This window comes from Ambystoma mexicanum, chromosome 4q, assembly GCF_040938575.1.
Source record: "Ambystoma mexicanum isolate Mex_15411 chromosome 4q, UKY_AmexF1_1, whole genome shotgun sequence".
Classification (NCBI taxonomy): domain Eukaryota; kingdom Metazoa; phylum Chordata; class Amphibia; order Caudata; family Ambystomatidae; genus Ambystoma; species Ambystoma mexicanum.
In genome coordinates this window covers 725,955,806-725,978,198 of record NC_090928.1, presented here as the reverse complement: position 1 = coordinate 725,978,198, position 22,393 = coordinate 725,955,806, and the positions used below count along the sequence as shown (strand labels likewise).

At 48.7% G+C, this 22,393-nt stretch overlaps 1 protein-coding gene across 1 annotated transcript in view; it reads left to right on the top strand.

Annotated features, from left to right (window-relative positions):
- Positions 1 to 22,180, top strand: part of MKKS (MKKS centrosomal shuttling protein) — a 143,892-nt gene extending 121,712 nt beyond the window's left edge. The window contains exon 4 of the mRNA XM_069608322.1: positions 21,610 to 22,180. Within this exon, the coding sequence (XP_069464423.1) occupies positions 21,610 to 22,050 (441 nt within the window). The 3' untranslated portion in view covers positions 22,051 to 22,180. The remainder of the gene's footprint in view (positions 1 to 21,609) is intronic.
- The last annotated feature ends 213 nt before the right edge of the window (positions 22,181 to 22,393 follow it).

Here is a 22,393-nt window from a genome sequence, read left to right as displayed (position 1 = left end):
CCATAAGGTTCTTGGTAGAATTGTGCCTAATTTGTATATACTGCATAGTTGTCCTTAAATTTAATTTTAAAAATCCAGAAGACACTTGGAACGATGTCCTGTAGCTAGTGCCAACACGTTTCGAACTTCAAAAGTTCATCTTCAGGGCCTTCAAGTTATCTGTTCCAAAAATGGTGTCCATTCTGTAGGTAAAACAGAAATGGGCTTTATTATGTTAGTATAACGCCATTTGATTTATTAAATCTACTGTAATCTTAGTTAATGGTTTTTATACTGATGGATGTCAAATTACACCCAACACCAGTATCACTACTCAAATATCATCAGTTAAGTGTAATCCTTTAGTCTCACTTAGTAAAGACAATTGGGTCAAAAAATACTCACCACCAGGGCGAGAGTTTTCTCCCCAAGAAGAGTTTTGTTTGGGAGGATGTCCTGTCAATCACCCACAGTAGGCATTCAAGGTTCTGTGAATATAAAATAAAATGTAGCTGATCTGCGGATGCAGCACGCGAAATTCAGACCAACGTGTGGAAATGCCTTAAGTATATGCTCTTTCGGAAATCAAGGTGAAGTCAAAGTCTCGAGGGCGCTATACGCCGTCACTTCTGTGACTGTGTTTACTGTGGGAATTATCAAGTAAATGCCGCTCGTACAATACAGTGACGTCTATATGTCTTATATTTCTGTGGGTCACCTGTGTGAAACTCTAGTACCATGAAGTTGTCTTTCAAAAATATATTTTCGCTGCTTCGTTGACCTTTATAGTCAGTTTTGCTCGTCTCACGGGGAGTCTGTAGCAGCCGCCATCGAGAATGTATCCTCGTTGCTAAGGCGACCTCGCGGATGCGCGTGTCTTTTTATGGCACCCGCCATCTTGGTGTGAGCAAGTAGATTGTACATACGTAACCATGGTAACTGTATAGTTCAAATCTCTGTTACTATTGGGTATGGTGATCGCTGCACTGTAATTAGTTTGTCCAGTGGCTCCAAGGGGTCACTGTCTGTTAATGGGCAACCATAGGTCGCGCCATGATTCTAGATAGGATTCTCTCCGTAAGGGGGCAGACTATGGTTAAGGGGAATTGTATCACTCCCAACAAGAAGTTGGCCCTTGTTTAAATAAAGGTTACGCGACCACAAGTGCATTAAGGGTGGAACACAGAGTGATGTCTCTGTGTTCCGCCAGTGCACCCGGGTCGTATGTTACAGGTTATATATCTCATGTATTACTATATTTCTATTCACCCATGGTAACGAGATCAAAGGTACCCATGATATATTGTGTTGTTTCACAATGATAATGTCATATTAGGCATGATGAATATTTGCAGGAATCTCCTCTTGCATTTGAATAGATATCTACAATTCTGCAGTTAGTATAAGTCACCTGTTGGTAATTCCACTCACAATCTGTTCACTCAGATGCATTAGGTTATGGCAATCAACTCCACTATCACAGCTAATGTCTTGGCTGAATACTTCACTGCAAACATTTCCAAAATTAGAGAATCTCGTCTGACCTTCCTCACACTCCCTCCTCCTATATTTTGCACTCTGCCTACTCTACCATCATCTTCTGCCTCTATCGCGCACTTTAGTCACACTAATACTGACAAAGTGCTATCTCTTTTGATGAAGACTAACCCCTCTTGTGCCTCATCAGACCCTCTTTGTCCTCAGCTAGTCAAGCCTATTGCTCTTAGAGTGGCCTCTCATCTCGTTGAACTCTTCAACCTGTCCTTCGACTACGCTTGCTTTCCCCCTGTTTTCAAAACAGCCACGGTCATCCCTCTGCTAAAAAAGCAAGGGGGTGACCCAAACCTACCGGCTAACATTTGCCCTGTTTCTCTCCTCCCGCACTACTCGAAAGTGTGTAAAAATGTTGTGTTCAACCGTCTTAACAATTTCTTAGACATCCACAATCTTTGAGACGCCCTACAAGCAGGTTTCCGCTCCCGTCACTCCACTGAAACTGCTCTTGTGAATGTGTCAAACTTCATTGCCCCTGCTAAGCACTCAAACCTATCCTCTATACTAATTATCCTTGCCCTTTCTGCTGCCTTTGATACTGTTGATCACTCTGATCACTTTAATACTCTTTTGTCTTGGGATTTGTGATCAAGCCCTTGCCTGGATTGAATCCTACCTTGCACCTCACCAATTCTGTCTCCAATACCACCTCCTCCTCTAACTTTTGGAGTTCCACAAGGCTCTGCCTTGGGTCCGCTCCTCTTTACACTCTACACTTCTGCTCTTGGGGCACTAATCTCTTCCTTTGGGTTCTCGTACCAACTCTTCACGGACGACACCTAAATCATCTTCTCTTTTCCTGAACTCTCTTCTGATCTCTCTATCAAAATGTCCAACTGTTTCGCTGCCTTTAAATATTGGATGGCTTCACCCTCTCTGATGTTAAACTCTACCAAAACAATAGAGGTACTCCTCTTTCCTGCCAAAAGTGCTCTCTCATCTCTTGCTCTGCCTATCCAGTTACCACCTGACACTCTCCACTTCTCTTCTTCAGCCGGAAACCTCAGTCATCTATGACCCTTCTCACACCTTCTCTACTTTCATCTCCAAAACTGGAACAGCAGCTCGCCTCAACCTCCTAAATATTAGGAAAATCAGGCACTTCCTTCCTTTCAACACCGCCAAGCATCTCTTAACCACTCTCGTCTTCTCTAAACTGGACTACTGTGCCAGCATCCTGTTTGGTCTCCCCAACTATGCTTACTGTCCTCTCGACAAGCTCATTACATTTGCTACTAGGACTCTCACTCACTTCACACCTACTTCCTCGTACCTTTACCAGGCTGGATGGCTGATGATGCAAAACAGAGACAGATTTCAATTTCTTCTCCTGGTTCACAAACCTATCCACGGTAAGGCACAACTGTATTTATCCAAGTCTATAACCCTTCTCATAATCTCTGCTTAACCTCCTAAACTACCCTTGTGGCTCCTCGCTCTCCTTGTCTTCCTCTCGCTTCCGCTCTTTCTCTCCTCTTGCTCAACTTGCATGGAATTCTCTTCTCCTGGACATCAGAGAAACAGTCCACACGGATTTGTTCAAAACCAAACCAAAAGACTCCCTCCTCGCGTCTGAGTTACCCTCTTAACCTACCTCTCATCTGCCTGCTAGCTAACACTTTCCCTCGCCTCTAACCTGCCTCTGTCGCTCCCTTCCTCTGCCTCCATTCTAGAACTTGACCCATCATGGTCAAGTCCCGAGCACAGCTGACCATACCGCCTACCTGCACTTAAACATTTCCAATGTTGGATGTCCTTAATCGATGTATGTCCACTTATGTATTGTCCCTGGTGACTGTTCCATTTATTCCCCTCCACAACCTGGTCAGAATGTCCCTCAAACTCACCTCATTGTAAGAAGCTTACTGCTTCCTGTCAAGTCTGATTTCTTATCTATTGTACATTCTTTTGTGAAACCCCCTATGGACTGCAGAAAAAAAAGTGTTTGCCATTTCTTCCTCCTGGAAGAAATGCCAGGACTCGAGAAATGCCAGGACTCGATCAGTCGCAATTCCCTAAACAATCTCACCAAAGCATTTCTATTCCGTTAGTCTGCCGCCATAGGGGGCAGCGTTTTGTCAGCTCTGGGGTCCATTACACAGTTAAAACTTCTCCATCTCCACCTGGCCCTCATAGAGCCAACCCAGCCTCTCCAACAATGTAAACACAAATTGATCTTGTTGTTCGTTTGGGGCATAAACTGCTACCAGTGAAAACATTTGCCCTTCCAACCACCCTTTAACAATTAACACTCTGCCTTCCGGATCCCTATATACATTTTTACGTGCAAAGTATATCCCCTTACCTATCCAGATCCCCCCCGCCCCATTTCTGCCCCTCCCCAAAAGCAAAATATTGTACTGGGAATTCCTTATTTCTCAGTCTAGTCTCATCTTGTTCCAGCAGGTGCGTTTCCTGCAGGAACGCTATAGTCCTATTCATTTTCCTCAATCTGCATATAATCAACTGCCTTTTTTGGCGGGGGAATGAAGATCCCGAACCTACAGGGACACAAAATGATGGACTAAAAATGTTAACTTGCATTCTTTCTATGCCTTATGCTTAAAGTCAACCGACTCGCTATGAATATTCAAACCCTTATGTCGACCTGAAACAAACAAAAAATCTATTCACCATCAAACTTTGTATACACAATTTGGGGTAGTATCCGTGCACCCTAGGCCCTTCGTTCCCCCCACTTCTTGGTCAAGACCCCACCTAAACAACCAAGCAGTATCCTCTCCCCTCAATAGTCCTTACTATGAACATTTTCTTTAACGCAAAATTGAGATTCGATGAGTAGGAGCTAAAACCAGCTCATGAGTGTCGGCCATCACTGTGTAGGCAGGAGCTACCGCAGGGAAACCAGGAGCCATCAGATATGCTCCTTTAACTTTTTTTTCCATTTTCTATGAACCATTGTGTTTACATGTGTACTAGATGTGTTCTAATTCTTCTTTATTAACATTCTCAAATACTCAGTTAATGTCACATTTACATGTTTGGAAGGCACCAGTTGGCCCTCGGAGCCAAAGGTAGTTCCTGGTAGCTGTAGGTTTCAAGCAAACTAGGCTCTACTATGCTTGAAGCAGGAGCTAAATAGCTCCCAGCTCCCCTCAGTTTCGAACCCTGCGCTTCATAACCCACAAACCAGCAAGAGAGCTCCAAACCAACCCATCATACTTCTCCCCTCTTCCATAGAGACCCCACAGCCACCCATTCTATCAAAAATGCCCTTCCCAGACATCAAGTCCCAACTTGCGGCTGCTCATCATTATGCACTCCTCGTTCCGCTTGTCCTCTCTTGACACGACCCCATCCCAGCACTCGTCTCCACCTCGATACCTCTTTTCTTCTGGACAATGCCTCTGCATCCGGGTTAGGGCTTGAAAAGTCAATTAAGTCCAAAATCTTTTCTTCCTTCACAACATTATCCGATTTTCCTTAATTCAAATATCAACCTACACGGGTTCACTCATCTATATCTCACGCCTTTCTCCCATAGCCAGCCTGTGACCAGTCAAAGACTTTTCCTTTTCTGGAGTGTCGCCTGGGCTAGGTCCTGGAAATTGAAAATGGAGGTCTCACGAAATTGAATCTTCTCATTGTTCCTGGCTTTTCTCATAATATGTTCTTTTAGCTGGCAAGAGTGAACGCGTGTTAGAACATCAGGGAGAAGGCAGTTCTTTTGCTGCCATCTAGAGAAGACTTGATGCGTCCGATCTAAGACAATGTTCACTTCTTCAGCCCCCTCTAGGACATGGCGGAACAGAGCTGTAACATACTCCTTTGGCTCCTTATCTGAAATCTGATTCGGAACACCCCATATTCGTATGTTACTGCTCTTCATCCTATTTTCTGCACCCTCCTTCCTGGTTAGCACAAATTCCATCTGGCATTCAAGCCCCTTTACTCTCTCGGTAAGTATGCATGCTTGTGTGCCTGTTCACAAAAGGTTGATTCCACTTCTTCCAGCCTGCTCTCAGCCACTCACACATGCTTATCCAGCCATTGACTTGGCCGATGTGGTTGCATTATCTTTCACTTTCCTTTTAATGTCTGCTAGCATGGTCTGCAGATCATCCTCAATAAGTGCCTGAGAGTGCGGGGAGTGTACCTGCACCAACGCACCTTGTAGGTGTCTCTTTGTGCTATCCTGCGCTTGCATTAGACTTTTAATGTTGCTTGACTGCATCCCTTTTTGTTTGGCTGATGATTTCGCCATTTAACTTCTTATTTAGGCTCTCCCCCTCACCATGTGCCGGGCACTCTCAGTAGACCCCTCTCACCCCTTGTGCAGGATACTCAATACCCTCCTCAATTCCCACCAGTATATAAGGACAGATTAATTCATGGTAATTCTCAGGAAAATCAGAATGGGTTCACTGTTCGGTTAACAGTCGAAAGTGGATGATCATTCTCCTGTCTCTAACCTGTATCCTTCAGCTTATGTGGCGCTCTATCATTTCGCTCCTGCCAGTACGATGGGCTGCATATTTGTCACCCTGCGTGGTCTACTTTATGCCCAGCAGAATAAAATAAAAAAACACTCCGGCACATTCAGAACTGGGATCATTCTTCCATAATGATGGTCAACTTCATCACCGTTCCTGATGCTACCTGTCACGTGGTTGCTTAGGCCTCAGAGTTCCCAGGAACCGCCTCCTCTTCCCTTGACGCACTGATGCCGCTCTGGTGTTTCCCATCTCATTAGCAGTGTTTGCGTTCAAATGTTCCCCACACACAGATGGAGTCAATCGGGCTCCAAGTCTTCTTCACGCTCCCTCCCCGGCGGGGTTATCACTCCTGCCTCGGTTCCGTTCACCTCTGTTATTCCCACACACAGAGAACAGACCTGGGCGCAATTTTCGATTTCATTGCGTCTCCCCGCAGCAGCCAACCTTCTTCCAGACCATCCGATCCACTCATTCCAAATCTTCCAGTAAGCATCCTACGGAGTCCTGGGGTCTTATCCTTATATGTGTACCATTATCTCCTCCCTTGTCGGGGTATGGTGCTCCCGTAGGCTTCGGTCTCACGGAGCCTGCAGGGAGTTGGTCTGCATGCCCTTCCTGGTTGTCCACGCCCCCTTTCTCCTTTGTTCAACTGTCTCCCTTTTTTCAAAATCCTTTAGTATTCCTTTCTCTCCTGCCAAGCCCATTCTTGGGCGGGGGTGTTCTGTTTCATCGTTATTTTCTTTTCCTTCTTTCTTAACATTCCATCCAGCCCCATGGGGGGCTGGATGGTTTAATCCAACACAAACGCATTAACCGCACTCGCACACAAACACAAAATAAAATGCTTTTACCAACCCTGGTGTCCTGTGTCTTTACTTCTAGGATCCCTTAGGGGACAAGGATGTAGTTCCCTCTAGCTGGGTCCCTTGGCGCAGCCAGCTACACGTCATGTAATGATACTACAGTGCTACTTAGAGTAACATTTGGTTTAAGTTGTAGATCTATATGTGTGTTTCTAGTCATTTTTCTTGTTGCAACTCTATTGAAGCCCTATTGAAATGTTCCACATGTAATCTGTTTCGTGTCACTTAAGACACATATTTAATGTCATATTTTATTGACTATTCCTTTTAAGCAAACAGCAGCATTTGATAATTTAATATCAATATTTAAACTATTTTTTCAAACCATTTTTTTTGTAAAATATGGAACCGCTGTATGCACAAGATAATGGACCCATAATGGCGAACTTGGTTTAAGCTTTGCACAGTTCACATCTGCAAAGAAAAAATATGACATCCTAAAATGCAATAGTGGACTCAACTAATGCTCACTAGAACTCCTGTGGACGGCACATTGTCCGACACAACCGTCTGGGGGCTATTTGAACCTTTAGCACCCAGGAGCGGAGGCGCAGCCAATCGGGTTCTGCGGATCGCGGGCTGCCACCTCTGTTCTCAGCCCATATTCCACGGTGTTAGGCAGAATCCTATGCAGTTCCCTTAGGGAGCACTACAGAAGATTAAGACTATAGGTATATGCAATAAATCCCCTTTGGTATCAGTCCGTACCACAAAGATTTAGTTGGTAGCTGTGGCTGAGCAGTCAGACTTATCTCAAGAGCGAGATGAGCAGTATTCGGGGTTTACACAATAAGACTAAAATACTATGGAACAAGGAAACACTGACCAAAGCTTTGTATCAAAAAGAATATATATATTTATTTTACACACTCTGATGTTCACTGTTAGGCAGAATCCAGTGCAGTTCCCTTAGGGAGCACTACACCAGATTAGGACTACAGGTGAGAGCAATAAATCCCCTTTGGTATCATTCCGCACCACAAAGATTTAGTTGGTAGCTGTGGCTGAGCAGTCAGACTTATCTCAAGAGGGAGATGAGCAGTATTCAGGGTTTACACAATAGGTAGTACAGTACTATGGAGCAAGGAAACACTGACCAAAGCTTTGTAATAAAAAGAGAATATATATTTATTTTATACATTTCTAAGTCAACACATAATCACAATCGGTAAAGTAAGTTAAGATTCAGTCAAGGAAAAGTAAATGCAACTCACTTTTCAATTGTAGACAAGTTTGCGGTAGAGTGAAAACAGAGCAAAACGGCACAGTGAAAACCAACTACAAATGGCACTCTAGCAATTCAACGAAAGGGAGGGAAAGCACAAGTAAAACCGAAATATCTTCAGACACCCCCTAGCAACACTTCCCTGAAGTTTTGTGAACAAGTAATGCACAGTAACACTTTAGCCAAAAACTGAGCAAAACCGCACTCCACAAGTTAAAACAGTAGGAAGGGGGGCGTGGCCTGGAGCGCTGCGGATGAGGCTGCTCCATTAATAGCCTCCGTTGGGGTCCGCGGCGCTGACTGATCTTTTGCCGGTTCCCGCTATGCTGTAACGGCCTCCTGACAGGGATCTGCAGCGGAACGTCTCCTGCGCCCGTGGCTACATCCCTGGCCCTTAACGCGGCAGAGCGGCTGAAAACGCGGCGTAGGAACTTCTCCACGGTGTTCCCCGCCGCAATTCAAGATGGCAGCCGCGACCGGGGCTCTTAGCCGCCGCGGCCCGCTGGTGCTCTCCTGCCCGATGCGGGGGTGGCGGCTTGGCTCCAACATGCAACAGCACTACCCTTGTAGTACCTGCCGTCTCCCCCATCCCTCCCCCTCATCTGCACGGGGTCCTCGATTGAGAATGCCGGGTCCAGTGACCGTTTGGACTCCCGCCATTCCAACGCTGAGAGCTACAGCACTGCATCCTTCCCCCTCGCCTGGGCCTGTTGACGCAGGGGTTCCCAGCGGCCCATTGCCGCTTCATCCAGGGGTCTCCCCCTGTAAAACGAGCTCCGGCGGACCCGCCGCTTAGCATCCGCCCCCCTAAGCCAGTGGTGCCTGCAGCCGCAGGGGGCCCTTCTGGAGGAGGGCCTCCCAGCCATCATATCCAGCGCGGTCAGCGCTCTACTCTCCAGGCTGGCACTGCTGGCCCCATCGAGCATTTCAAGCTCCGGCGGACCCGCCGCCCAGCAGCTGGTGCCTTGAGCCGGTGGAACCGACGTGCCTACAGCCACAGGGAGCCCTTCTGGAGGAGGGCTCCCCTGCCACTATCTCCAGTGTGATCGGCGCGCAACTCTCCAGGTGAGCGCCTCTGTCCCCATTGAGTGAGGTGGGCTTTGTCCCTCCGGCCCCTGAGCCTCCCCACTTGCACCCACGATTGGCTTCTCTCAGAGGCTTGCCTGGAGGCCCGCTGCCATCCCTGAGGCCTACCGGATTGCGCTCCCCCCACCTCCTATTGATCGTGGTCTGCTTCCACAGCGGTGGTCCTGGTGCTCCTGCAGCTTCCTGGGGCGCCCCTGCCCACCATCACCATGCACCGGCGGAGCGGATCCACCTCCACCTCCACCCCATTGCCCTGGATCCGGGCCTCTCACCTTGTGTGGCTTCTCATCACGACACTATTACTATCCTGCGAAGGCACTCCTGCCCCTCCTCCTTGAGAAATCTCCTGGGGCGCCCCGGCCCACTCCATTCCTATCGCCACCTTAGGCTCCTGTGGCCCCTGGCAGTGAGCATATTCCCCCGCCCCCCCTGGGGCCAACTCTCGGGACCCATTGCTTCTCCCCCAAAGCCATGACCAAGGTGGTGAAATCATCGAGGGGCACTGACATTGCCACCATGCTGCAGGCCCCGGAGAAGGGGAAGAAATTCGACTCCCCGAATCTAACTCCCCAGAGGGCCTCCGATGCGAAGGGCACTCTGGCCACCAAGGAAGACCTCCAGGTCTTTATGTCAGACATTAAAGCGAAATTCCGGAACTGCATGATGGAACTCACAGCCAAGTTGGAACAAACCGAACAACGGATTGACAACGTTGAACACCGAATAGTGGAGGTTGAGGAACTGGCAGTGGACCATTCTAACTCGATGAAGGAGATGCAATGTAACATCCAAGCACTAATGGACAGAACCGAAATCCTCGAATTCAAGCAAGAGGATATGGAAAACTGCTCCCGGCGCAATAACTTACGGATCCGAGGGGTCCCCTCATCAATCCCGGACAAGGAACTTCCCGAATATGTCAGCACCCTCTTTCAATCTCTACTGCCGGATTTAGATGAAACGCAACTCCTACTTGACCGTACCCACCGAATGCGCCCTCGGCGGGGATCTGACAGACTCTCCCCCAGATGTCATCACGAGAGTCCACTTCTTCACCACTAAGGAGGCCATTGCTGCGATAGGCCGCTCAAAGGACGAGCTCTCCTTCCAGGGATCCCCACTTCAAATCTTCCAGGATCTATGGCCCCTAACCCTTCAAAAACGCAGGATGCTCCGTCCTCTCACCCATTTTCTCTGAGACCAGCAGGTGCGTTACAGATGGCTGTTTCCTACGGCGCTACAATTTTCATATAAAAGCACTCCTTGCACCATCAGTCACCTCGAGGACGCGGCCTCCATTCTACGACCAGGCTCTCCCGAGGGCTCGGGGCCATCTCTGCCACCTCGGTCAGACCCGGCCTTGGAGCCTGGCTCCCCCAAGCCGAAACGGACCCCCTGGTCACGAGTGCAGAGATCCCACAAACCCAGATGATGGCCCACGCTTCCCCTAAGGATCAAACGGCACAGAGACTAGCGATATTCTCTTAAGCCCGCCGCAGACCGCGAATGCGGCCTACACCCTCGTCCAAGGTGGATGTCATCGTATTACCTTTGGAGAAAACTTCGATCATGTTGCCCAGGTCACCCGTTGCCGGCCTGGGACGCCCGGGGGACCCGCAGACAGTTACCAATCGGCCCCCCGGCCACAGTTGGATCCTCCCGTTGGAGGCCGAAGTTGGAAGTCCGGACTCCCGTTGGAGACTATTGTTAAAAACCATCAGCCACAGGAGCTCTAACTCTGCTGACACATCGCAGCTATGGCTAACCTAGACCCCTCCCAATCCCCCCCCCGCGGCAAAGGTCCTCGGACAGACAGCCCCCGCACCAGAAATTGAAACTCACCACTTTGAATGTTAGGGGCCTGAACTCCCCCCCCGAAGAGAAAATCCATCCTACACAGGCTGCAATCCGACGGAACCTCAATCGCTTTCCTTCACGAAACACACCTAATTCCAGCAGACTTTTCCCGCCTCCGAAGCAGGCTCTTCCCCGTGCAATTCTTAGCGTCCAATGGCACCAAAAAGGGTGGCACCGCTATCCTTCTGGCTGCGGGCTTGAACCCCCAGGTCCTCGACGTCCTGCGCTGCCGAGAGGGTCGCTTTGTGGCTGTCAAATGCATCATTATGGGCCAACTCTACACTCTCGTCTCAGCATATGCCCCGAATGAGTTCCAAGAAGGATTTTACCAGGACCTGGAAGAGATCCTCCTCCCGTTCCCTGAGGGTCAACTTGTAATCGGGGGTGATTTCAATGGGGCCCCGGACCCCCTTAAAGACAGGTCTCACCCCCCAACCTCCAGGGACCAGAAGCTAGCCCTGGCCCTGCTCCACTTGTTCCGCACGCTTGATGTCGTCGACACATGGAGAGTGTTATACCCGGAGAAGGACTTCACCTTTTACTCATATGTACATCGCACTTTCTCCAGAATCGACTTGCTGTTGGCCTCACCCCGGATCCTGGCCTTCACGGATGACATCACGATCGGCCCTCAGATCCTCTCGGACCATGCCCCGGTCTCGCTCTCCCTCTGAGTCCTCGACCCGGATCCCCCTCCACGTCGCCAATGGACCTTGTATGACCCTATCCTGGGGGACATGACGGTGAGAGATGCGATCGCCAGGACAATCAAAAGACACATCCCCCGCCAACACCTGGGACTCCATGAAGGCGGTGCTCAGGGGGGAACTGATCGCCCAAGGCGCCGCGTTTCACAAACAGAAGAAGGCGACCCAGGATGCCCTGGAGGCCGAGGTTTGTGCAGCCGAAGCGGTCCACATGCGGAAGGGTTGGTCCCCGAAATCCTACAAAGCCTTGCAAATGGCGAGGAAGAGGCTGGAGGCTCTCCACGCCGACACAACTGCGAACCTGCTCGCTAGAACCAAACAATGGTACTATGTCCACAATAACAAAGCCAACAAGCTTCTGGTCAGCAAGCAATCTAGGGTGAAGACTCATAAATCCATCCTGGGGCTTCGCGACCCACGGGTCGTTCACTATGCAGACCAAGAGAAAATTCGGCTAGCCGCGGCCCATCAATCCGAGATTATGACAGCGGTCCCGAGGGACTTGGAAGCGCAGCGCGCATACTTCCATAAGGCGGCCCTTCCATGCCTGCGCCCCGGAGGTTAGCCAGGAGCTGGAAACGCCTATCACGGAGGAGGAGGTGGAAGAGGCTATAAAGAGTTTGAAGCCTAGGGCCACCGGCCCGGACGGCTTCACCACCTGGTTTTATAAACTCTTTCGTCCCCAATTGGTGGCTCCCTTGGCCCGCCTTTTCAATTCATTTGCGACTACCGGAACGATCACTCCGTCCATGCAGGAATCCATCACGGTTCTCGCTTTAAAGCCCGGAAAGGACCCCCTTGAGAACAGCTCGTACAGACCGATTTCCTTGCTCAATTTGGACGCCAATATTTATTCAAAGATCTTGGCTAACCGCCTGGCTCCGGTCCTACCGAACATCATAGACCCGGACCAAACCGGCTTTATCAACTACCGGTCCACGAAAGATAACATTCGCAGAGCTCTAAACCTCATAGAGGTCACCACAAGAAATTCCCAGCAGCTGGCCTTACTTGCCCTGGACGCGACCAATGCCTTCGATAAGGTGGACTGGTCATTTCTTACTCTTACCCTCGAAGCCTGCAGCTTTGGTTCAATCTTCAGGAAAATGGTCCTGGCAAATTATCAAGCTCCCAAAACCAGGCTCAGCTTTACGGCCGCCTGTCGGACCCTATCCTTCCTACCTGCGGAACGAGGCAGGGATGCCCCCTGTCCCCCCTGCTTTTCGCCCTGGCCTTGAAACACTTGTGTATAGGCGCGTTACAAATACCATATCATATCATATCATGGAACCGTTGGCCCAACGGGTGCGGACAAACCATCTGATAAGCGGCCCGAAGATAGGCGCCACCCAGCACAAGATCGCCCTCTACGCGGATGACGTCTTGCTAACTGTCACAAACATCCAATCCTCCCTGAGGGCAGCTCTGGGGGAGCTCCGTAGCTTCGACGAGGTAGCGGGATTCACCATCAACTTCTCAAAATCAATAGCCCTCGGTGTGGGCCCGAGCCCGGACGAAAGGGTCGCCCTGGAGAAGCAAAGCCCGTTCCAATGGAGCACCCAAGCAATCCCATACCTGGTGGTCCAGATCCCAGCACAGCCAACAAATGTCTACCAGGCCAACTTCCCCCCGCTCTTCGAGGAATTGGAGAAGGACCTCACGCGCTGGCGGGCGCAGGAAATCTCCCTGCTGGGCCGTATAACGACTTGCAAAATGAACCTCCTTCCCCGATTCCTATATGCCTGTGCTTCCCTTCCCGTCTCAATCCCCCTTACCCCTCTCATGAAGCTTCAACGGAAATTGATTGACTTTATATGGAAGGGCAAGAAAGCGAGGATTCCCCCGGAAAACGATGATGGCCAGCGCTAGACTGCGAGGGCTGGGGGTCCCGGACCTCCGCGAGTACTATATAGCAGCGCATCTGGCCCATCTCCAGGCATGGGGACTGGCCTCAGGTCTCCCAAAGTGGGTGGACATCGAACAATCCCGCCTACCCCTGCCTCTTCGCTTCCTCCCGTTCCTCCCCAACGCCTTGTGTCGGAGTTGGCCAGATGTGCTGATCGCCACGAAAAACTCGTTAAAGGCATGGGAGTGGGCCTGCAGATACAGAGGGATCCCAGGCGACCTGAGCGCGCTCTCCCCAATCTTCCTCAACCCGGCCTTCTCTCCGGGAGCTCATCCAGCAAACTTCAGGAACTGGGTCGCAGGAGGCCTTGAAACGCTGGGACAGCTCTTCGCAGGAGACTCCCTCCTTAACTTCAAACAATGTAAATCCTTTTTTCAGCTAGCGGAGACGGACAGATTCTCCTATGCCTAACTACGACACTGGTGCTCCAACCCCCAGACCCGGATGGCAGCAACTCGGCCTCTTACTCCCTTGGAACTCACAGCGTCTGACCTGCCTGCCCGAGGGAAAATTTCCGCTCTCTACAAGCTACTGCTAGACGACCCCCTCCTCTCTAAACCCTCCTACATGTCCCTGTGGGAGACGGACCTGGATCACGCTATAGAGGACCAATCCTGGGTGGATATCTGGACCAGGACGCGCACGGCATCCCGCTGCATCACCAACCGGGAATGCGCCCACAAACTGCTTTTGCGATGGTACTACTCCACTTTACGTCTTCACCACTTCCAACAAGCCCTGGACCCCCACTGCTGGCGTCTATGCGGCCACTTGGGATCCTACTTCCACATGTGGTGGACCTGTCCTAAGGTAAAGGAGTTTTGGACCCAATGCCTCGCCACTATAAAAGACATCACTCAAGTGACCATTCCGCTAACTCCCGAACAGGTCATTCTTGGGATCCCGCCCCCGGACGCTTACCCGAGAACGGGGAGGAGGGCCACGCTGATCACTCAACTCTTGCTGGCTGCCTAAAATCACAGTAGCCCGCACATGGAAAACTGCGGAAGGCCCCCTCATGGCCCTATGGTGGATCAAACTCTGGGACATCCTAATGGCTGAAAAGGTCACGTTAGCTAAGGCGGGCAGACTCTATCGTTTCTTGGACGTCTGGACTCCGGTTCTAGACTATGACCAGAAATATCCGGCGCTTACTTTTAAGCCGCGCCTGATTGCGACCGCTCTCCATTCTATGGGGGACAGCTTGCCGCCTGGCGGGATGGAATGAGGCCCGGGAACAATGCCTTCTGCAGGCGTAGGGGTTGGGGGGAGGGAGGGACACTCCAAATGTCATATGTTGTCTGTAACAAATGAACGTTTATCATGCTTGCTCCTGTGCACTGTTAATAAATAAACAAGTTAAAAAAAAAACAGTAGGAAGGAAGAGGGGTTTAGAAGATTTAGGTGCATCAACACATTTCTCATTGAAAACCAATCTAGTGAGAGCAGATCTAACAAATTAGCCAGAGTCAATAGGCCTGAGCCAGAGTCAGTGATACAGGACCAAGAGCTTAGGAGAAAAAATGTTCTTGTAGCTGCAGTCAAGTCTTTAGTAGAAAAATATTGAAGAGGTAGATGCGAGGCGAAAGACAATGTTAAGAGAGAGGGCGGCCGACCCCACAAGTAGTTAAAGGATTTAAAACGCCTTTCGGGCTAACACGGAAAAAAGGCGGCCTGGCGGAACAATGTACCTTAAACGTGAAGAAGTGGCTCCTGCGGTGGCAATTTTTCCTGGTAGTTCCTGCAGGTCAAGGGATCCAACAGAGGAAGAGAGTCTCTCGTCGTGGAGGAAGGTTCGAGTCGCTGCACTACCCAGGGATGAAGCCAGCCACGGTGCTGCCAAACAAAGTTTAAAAGGTACGCTCCTTTTAATCACGGTCTGGGTCGATAGCTACCTGGTTATCCGGTCTCCAAGTGCTGGGCACTGTCGATTCGACCAAGCGAGGTCCGAGGAAGCGATAGGTGAACTGGTTGGCCCCACCAGCTCAAGGGAAGGAGGCTCTTCCGCTGAAGATCTCCTCTCGTCGTGTGGAAGAAAAGTGGTGAGACGATCCGGCAGGGCTTCACCGGTGGTGTAGATGCTGAAGATTTCTGTGGCTTCTCTCCCCTTCGGTTCCGTAGCTCCAGTGGCGACGTCTTTCTCTTCCAGTCCTCAGGACCCTGCTTTTATGCAGAAAGAGACCAATTCATACAGCCTAGCTGTCACTCACACAGTGGAGTGGTCTACTTGGCGGGAGACCCTCCAGCCTATCAGGTTAGAGTGCGACCTGAGTTGTGGCAACTCTGTCCAGGGGTTCTACTCCCCCTCCCAAACAACAGACCCACCCCAGACTCAGAGGCGCCGAAAGGAGGGCTTCTTGGCAGAAGCCCGCCAAAGGAGCGAACAAAGGATCCCCGACCTGGGTTAGGAATATGGAGTAAGACTTTGTTCTGGCAAATAAAACCTACCGGAGTAAAGTTAATAATAAAATAAACCGGCGGTATGTTAGAGGCTATCAGTAAAAGTATTAGCCCCGAACAATGGGAAAATCCCATAGGAAAATATTTGCGGTCGAATATAAAAGGTAGTAACCACTGCCACCAGACAGAAACTTTGTACAGGGGGACTTTAAGGTACCCTCTCGAAAATGAACATAGGGGAATAACCCCTTCAAGTACTTCCATTTTAAGATGGGGTGTACTGGTTTAGTTCATAGAGATTGACTAGTAAAGTCAATGGGGACTTTACATGCCCTGGGAGACAGTAGTCAGCCCCAAGGTATGGAGTCTATGTTTGGGGGTCGCTACGACACCCCTGTGTCACTGCACGAAGGGTGCTGTGTAACACATGTGCATAAAGATGGTTCCTATGGGTGAGAGAAAAGATCCCATAGGCATTGAACACTAAAATAGCCTAGAACACACATAGCAAAGATGCCTAAGAGTGGGAAAAAAAGTCTCACTCTTAGCACGTAAGAAGAAATAAACCCTTCAAATCCAGCAAAGCTGCTGGGGGACTCTATAGGTAAGGGAAATTAGCCATAAGTGAGAATTCTCCCTAACATTCACACACAAATCACTATTATTAAAGTAAGTTAAAACAGTCAAGAAAGGTATACACAACTCCCTATTTTAATTGTAGACAAGTTTGAGAAAGAGTGAAAACTGAGCAAAACGGCACAGTGTAAACCAAGCAGAAATGGCACTCTAACAATTTCTTCAGAGTGAGGGAAAGGACAAGTCATACAGGGTTAGTCCTGCAGTTCGGTAGATCAAGCAGAGGAAAAGAGGCTCTCGTCGTGGAGGAAGGTTCGAGTTACTGCACTGCCCTGGGATGAAACCAGCCGCGGTGATGTCAAGGTGAATAAAAGGTACGTTCCTTTAAATTGCGGTCGTGGTGGACGGGTGCCTGGCTATCCGGTCTCCTAGTGCTTGGCACTGGCAGTTCGACCAAGGCAGGTCCTGGAAGGTGATTGGCGAACTGGTTGGCCCCACCAGCTCAAGAGAATAAGACTCTTGCAGGTGAAGATCTTCTCCAGTCGTTGGAGAAAAGTGGTGAGGATATGCAGCAGGGCTTCACCGGTGGTTCAGTCTTTGCAGATGTCTTCAGCTTCTCTCCTCTTTGGGTTTCTTATTTCCAGTGGCGACGTCTTGTCCTCCAGTCCTCAGAGCCCTGCTTTTATGCAAAAAAAAAACATTCATACAGCCTAGCTGTCACTCACACAGTGGGGTGGCTATCCTGGCGGGATAACCCCCCAGCCTATCAGGGCAGAGTGCGACTTGGGTTGCCTAGGTAACCCTGTCCAGGGTGCCTATTCCCCCCTCCCACACATCCTGTCTACCCCAGACTCAGTGGCGCCGAGCGGAGGGCTTCTGTGCAGAAGCCCGCCAAAAGGACGAACAAAGGTAGTAACCACTGCCACCAGCCAGAAACTCTGGAGAGAGGGACTGGACGGTACCCTCTCGAAAATGAACACTAGGGAAAAACTATTAACCCTTTCCAGTACTTCCATAGTAAGATGGGTTGTACTGGTTTTGTTCATATCTATTGACTAGTAAAGTCAATGGGGACTTTACATGCCCTGGGAGACAGTAGTCAGTCCCAGGGTATGGAGTCTATGTTTGGGGGCCACTATGACATCCCGGTGTTACTGCACTGAGGGTGCCGTGCAACACACATGTTAAAAAGATGATTCCTATGAGGGTGAGAAAAACCCCATAAGCACACAAGATAGCCTAAAACACACACTAGCAATCTGTCTAAGAGTGGGGGAAAAAGGGTCTCACTCTTAGCAGGTGAAAAAAAGAAACCCTTCAAATCCAGCAAAGCTGCTGGGGGACTCTATAGGTAAGGGTAATTAGCCTTTGAAGAGAATTCTCCCTAACGCACGGAAGCTGCAGGCTGCCTCGCCTGCCCTGCAGTGCCATGTATACCCCCCCCATCCCCACACCCCTTCCCCTGCTGCTTCACTGACTTCACTTTTCCAGGCTGCCATGGTAATGGAAGAGGGGCTCCGTATGGAGCCCTGCCTTCTATTACCATGGCGGCCATCTTGGCAAACGATTTTCATTCTTAATTTTTTTTTTTTAACACCCCGGGTTACCGCTTTGCTAATCAGGGCTGCTAATGCCCATTTCAAGGCAGCCCATTCCAAGGGCTGGAACGGGGGTGGGGGATAATGTCCCTGTGCCATCATTATATGCCCTCGCTTAGCTTGGGCTGCCGGGCCATTACCCACCGTCCCAGCCCTTGCAACGAGGTGCTGACGCTATAGTATAAACTGCAGATTGTTCTGCTTGCCGCATAACGTTGCCCTCACTGCTCCCGCCAGCACCACCATTGCTCATGGAACTCTGAACCCAACTTGGCGCCATCTTTACTCCCAGATTACTGAGTGGCTTTTCAGTGCACATGCTGCTCACCTTCTCAGTGTGGCTGTTGCAACCCACGGCTACTCTCGTTCCTGGGCTGCTGACATCATCAAGATACTAGTCCGCATTTTCTTCCATTCAAAAGAGAACGCCCAGCAGACGATGGTGATGCAGATTTCTATTTTTCTGCTTGTCAACTTTAACCTCAAGCAATGGTTGGATTGTTATACTAATGATGAGCAGTCTGTACTAGCTCTAACTCTAACTACTGATAACATTGGGCATGAAGTCGATTAGAGACTCTCTGAAATTGATTTAAACCACCAGCCAGATGTTAAGCTAGCACTGAGGTCACAAATAGCGAGGCAGTTTCATAAACTGGTTGGCTGAGAACAAATGACCTCCCAGCTTTGGAGGTCTACCTGTACAAATCTCAATTAACTTTTTTTGGAAATGTTAAACTGAGGTAAGAAATTCTTCGGATCTGACTATCAACCTTCCGGCCTTATTTCAATCGGTGCTGCCCTAAATGTGTACATTAACAATTCTCCCTATTCCCGTAGTGTCAGTCCCATGCACAGGTAAGCCTTCTAGAATGCAGACCACATATTTGTTGGTTATTAAGAAGACCGTGTGGAAAGGAAGGGATTGCACCACTCGGAAGCCCAGCATCTCTGTTAGTCCTCTGCAGAGACTTAAAGTGGCATCTTCAATACAGATCGCACCTTCTGACTTCAGCTCAAAGGGTGGTGACCCAGATAATGGTCGACAGCAGTGCTTTAAGTGGATGCACAATCGATGGGGGGCTCTGACAAGGGGTGTGGCCCAACATTGCTAGGCTTGGCCTAAAAGGTAGCATTCAGCTTAGGTAAGGGCCACCTGCACCCATAGATAAACCTTTTGGGGTTGGGGGGGTGGGTGACGGCAGGCACGCTACACATGATTTTCATTGCATAGTGAATACATTGTAACAAAAACACATTTTCAATATCTACAAGCCATAACTTTTGGCTTTGTAAATGTTACACAGTTGTCTAATACAACAACTGTATCACTTCTAGGGACACCCACATTTTAAAGCTAAACCACTGTGAGATTATATAATTCGCCCATGATCTCACTCACTGGTGAATTGGTGAAGCCACGATTAGAGCCCCATTTGCAATTTAGGTACTCGGATACAATGAAGATCTAGTTTAATGCTTGATTTCCCAGGGCAAACATACGTGTGTACTTTATAGAGACCTTGAAAAGTGAACAAATTGTATAATAAATTAACCTGGAATTACAGTACTTGTCTCTTTCCCATCTCTCCCACGCGCTATTCTTAAATGGTCTCTGTTTTCACTCCCTCCCTTGCTTTACCTCTCTGCCCTTCCTCAGGCCTCATTCTCTTTACCCGTGACGAATGATATGGCACTGAGCGACACAGCAGGACAGCCTGTTCACTAAAAAGCTAATCTAAGTAGTTTGTCTGGTTAAAAACATTTACACTTTACAGGACACTGTCAGTCTTTGTGGATGTCTTTTTATGTGCCAGAGGGGCTGCCGGGCCTTCAGTTGGAAAGTTGAGCGTATTTGCAATCGTCCCTTTTAAAACTCACATCTCCTTTTCTTCCTTAATTATGGCTCTACCCCCTCACACCACGCCAGACCTCCCTTTAACTAGAGCGAGCCAGCGACCATCGCACTCAGCCCCTCCTCCCCCGCCCCCAATAGTCAACAGTTCATATTGCTAAGAGCAAATGCATTTTTCAACTGCCTTAACCTTTCCATAAATGGCAGAAATCAGCTTATTTGGAGTTCTACTGCAGTGTGCATGCAAGGAATGTAAATGGCACATTCCTGAAACACGTGGGATGCGGATGCAGCTCCCACACCCTGCTGTTTGCTGCACTGAGAGCAGTAAAACAACAAGTTGTACCCCATTCCATGTGCACATATACTAATTGAACACATTTCATGCACTCATTTTGCAATGCATCAAGCGCCATATTCATATGACAAGCTCTGACAGTTGAAGAAGCCGTATCTGGTGCACCTGTAGGCCACAGGGTAAAAACACCCTTGGCGTCATGATGCAGACTATTAGTAAAAAACCCAAACGGTGCACCATCTAAACGAATCGCTGACTCGAGTTATAGCTATTCACATTTTGGCCGATTTGGGACAGAAATCTCGCCAAATAATGACTGCCATAAATCACAAAATAAATCTTCCATCAGAAGCTACTCCCGTGAGTGACATCATGGGAGAATTATATAACCTCACAGTGGTTTAGCTTTAAAATGTGGTTGTCCCTAGAAGTGATAGTTTCATTTATTAGACTGTGTAGCATTGACAAAGCCAACAGTTATGGCTTGTAGATATTGAAAATGTGTTTTTGTTGCAATGTATTCACTATGCAATGAACATCTTGTGTAGGGTGCCTGTCGTCACCCCCCAAAAAAGGTTATCTATGGGTGCAGGTGGCCCTTGCCTAAGCTGAATGCTGCCCTCAACACACCGAAATTAAGCAATGGTCTGTTCTTCTACGTAATGCTGGCAGTCCATCTCCAAAGACTGCAGCAACATCCCTCTATGCCACTTCCTTGCACTGTGATCCACTGGCAATCACTTCAATCGGCAAACGGCTACCACACTGAAGTCCGCATTTATCCACAGGTCCAATTCATAAACTGTGCGCTCAATTCTACTTTGAACTATCCCCCTTTCATCCTGTTTCACAGTTCACATTGGAACCTTTTTCGGACTTTGTCTATTCCTTTTCTGTCTTTTTGTAAAGAGTGGATGGACGGTAGACCAAGCCCTTGGGATGTACCAGGCGTTGTGGACTTTGGGTGATGGGTTATAAAACAGTGCACACATTGTTTTAAAGATAAACGTAGCTAGTTTGTGAGTCTATAGAAGCATCCCTTCAAATGCCCAGTTAACATTAAAATAGAATGTAGTGTACAATTGGCATTTATCTCGCTAAAGGCGTTAACTACTAACCTGTGACGTATTTGAAGAAGTTATATGTGAATCTGGTATTCTTTAATACTGTAGAAATGCCTCATGAAATGCAGATTTTCTATGTGGAAATGAATGATCTGTATCTAATCATTTACCATTTTCTTTTCAGTGTATAAATGTGCCCAACACCATTCTTGAAGAACTAAATTGCTCTCGCACACAATACCAGATGGTTGCCGAACTGTTTTGTCAGTCACTTGAATCCGTAGCTCGTTGCCTGGAACATGATGGGGGTGAACTTCTTATTGACATGTGCAAAGGGCATTTATGGTCCTCTCCACCTGGTACACCCTTGAATTCAAAACATTCTGAAACTGTTTTCCAGTGTGGCTGTGGCCTGTACAAGAAACAACCCTGTCATACTTGGAGTATTCTTGGAAGTCGGTGCTGCCCTTTTGATCCTCAAAACTGTTCTCAAGAGATTGATTTTAATCCGAGAGACCATCTTGTATTGGACTGCTTTGCCGCGAAGATCAGTAGTCTGCAAGTAGCGGTGGAGACGGCCAATCTCATTTTGGATCTTTCCTATATCATTGAAGATCAAAATTAGTTTATTTCTTCATGTTTTATTTAAAATGTTTGTTAATTATTACACACAAACTTGCCATTCTCTGATTAGCAAATTAAAATAATCTGTTATGTAATGTTAATGGAATCAGAATAAAGCGTTAAAGATTAAAGTGTGGTAAGTTGTGGATCTCCTTTGTACATGGGTTATTTTATGTTAAAGGTTCTTTTACCGCGCATTGTTGCTACCTGCGTGGTTTCTTGGTGCTCTGGCAGATTTGTAAAGCAAGGGGGGCGGGGGGTAATTCAGTAGGACTGGTCGGGAGAAAAGACCAAGAGAGCTGTGATGTGTTGTTGGCAGCTTCAGTTCGGTTGACACCATTCAC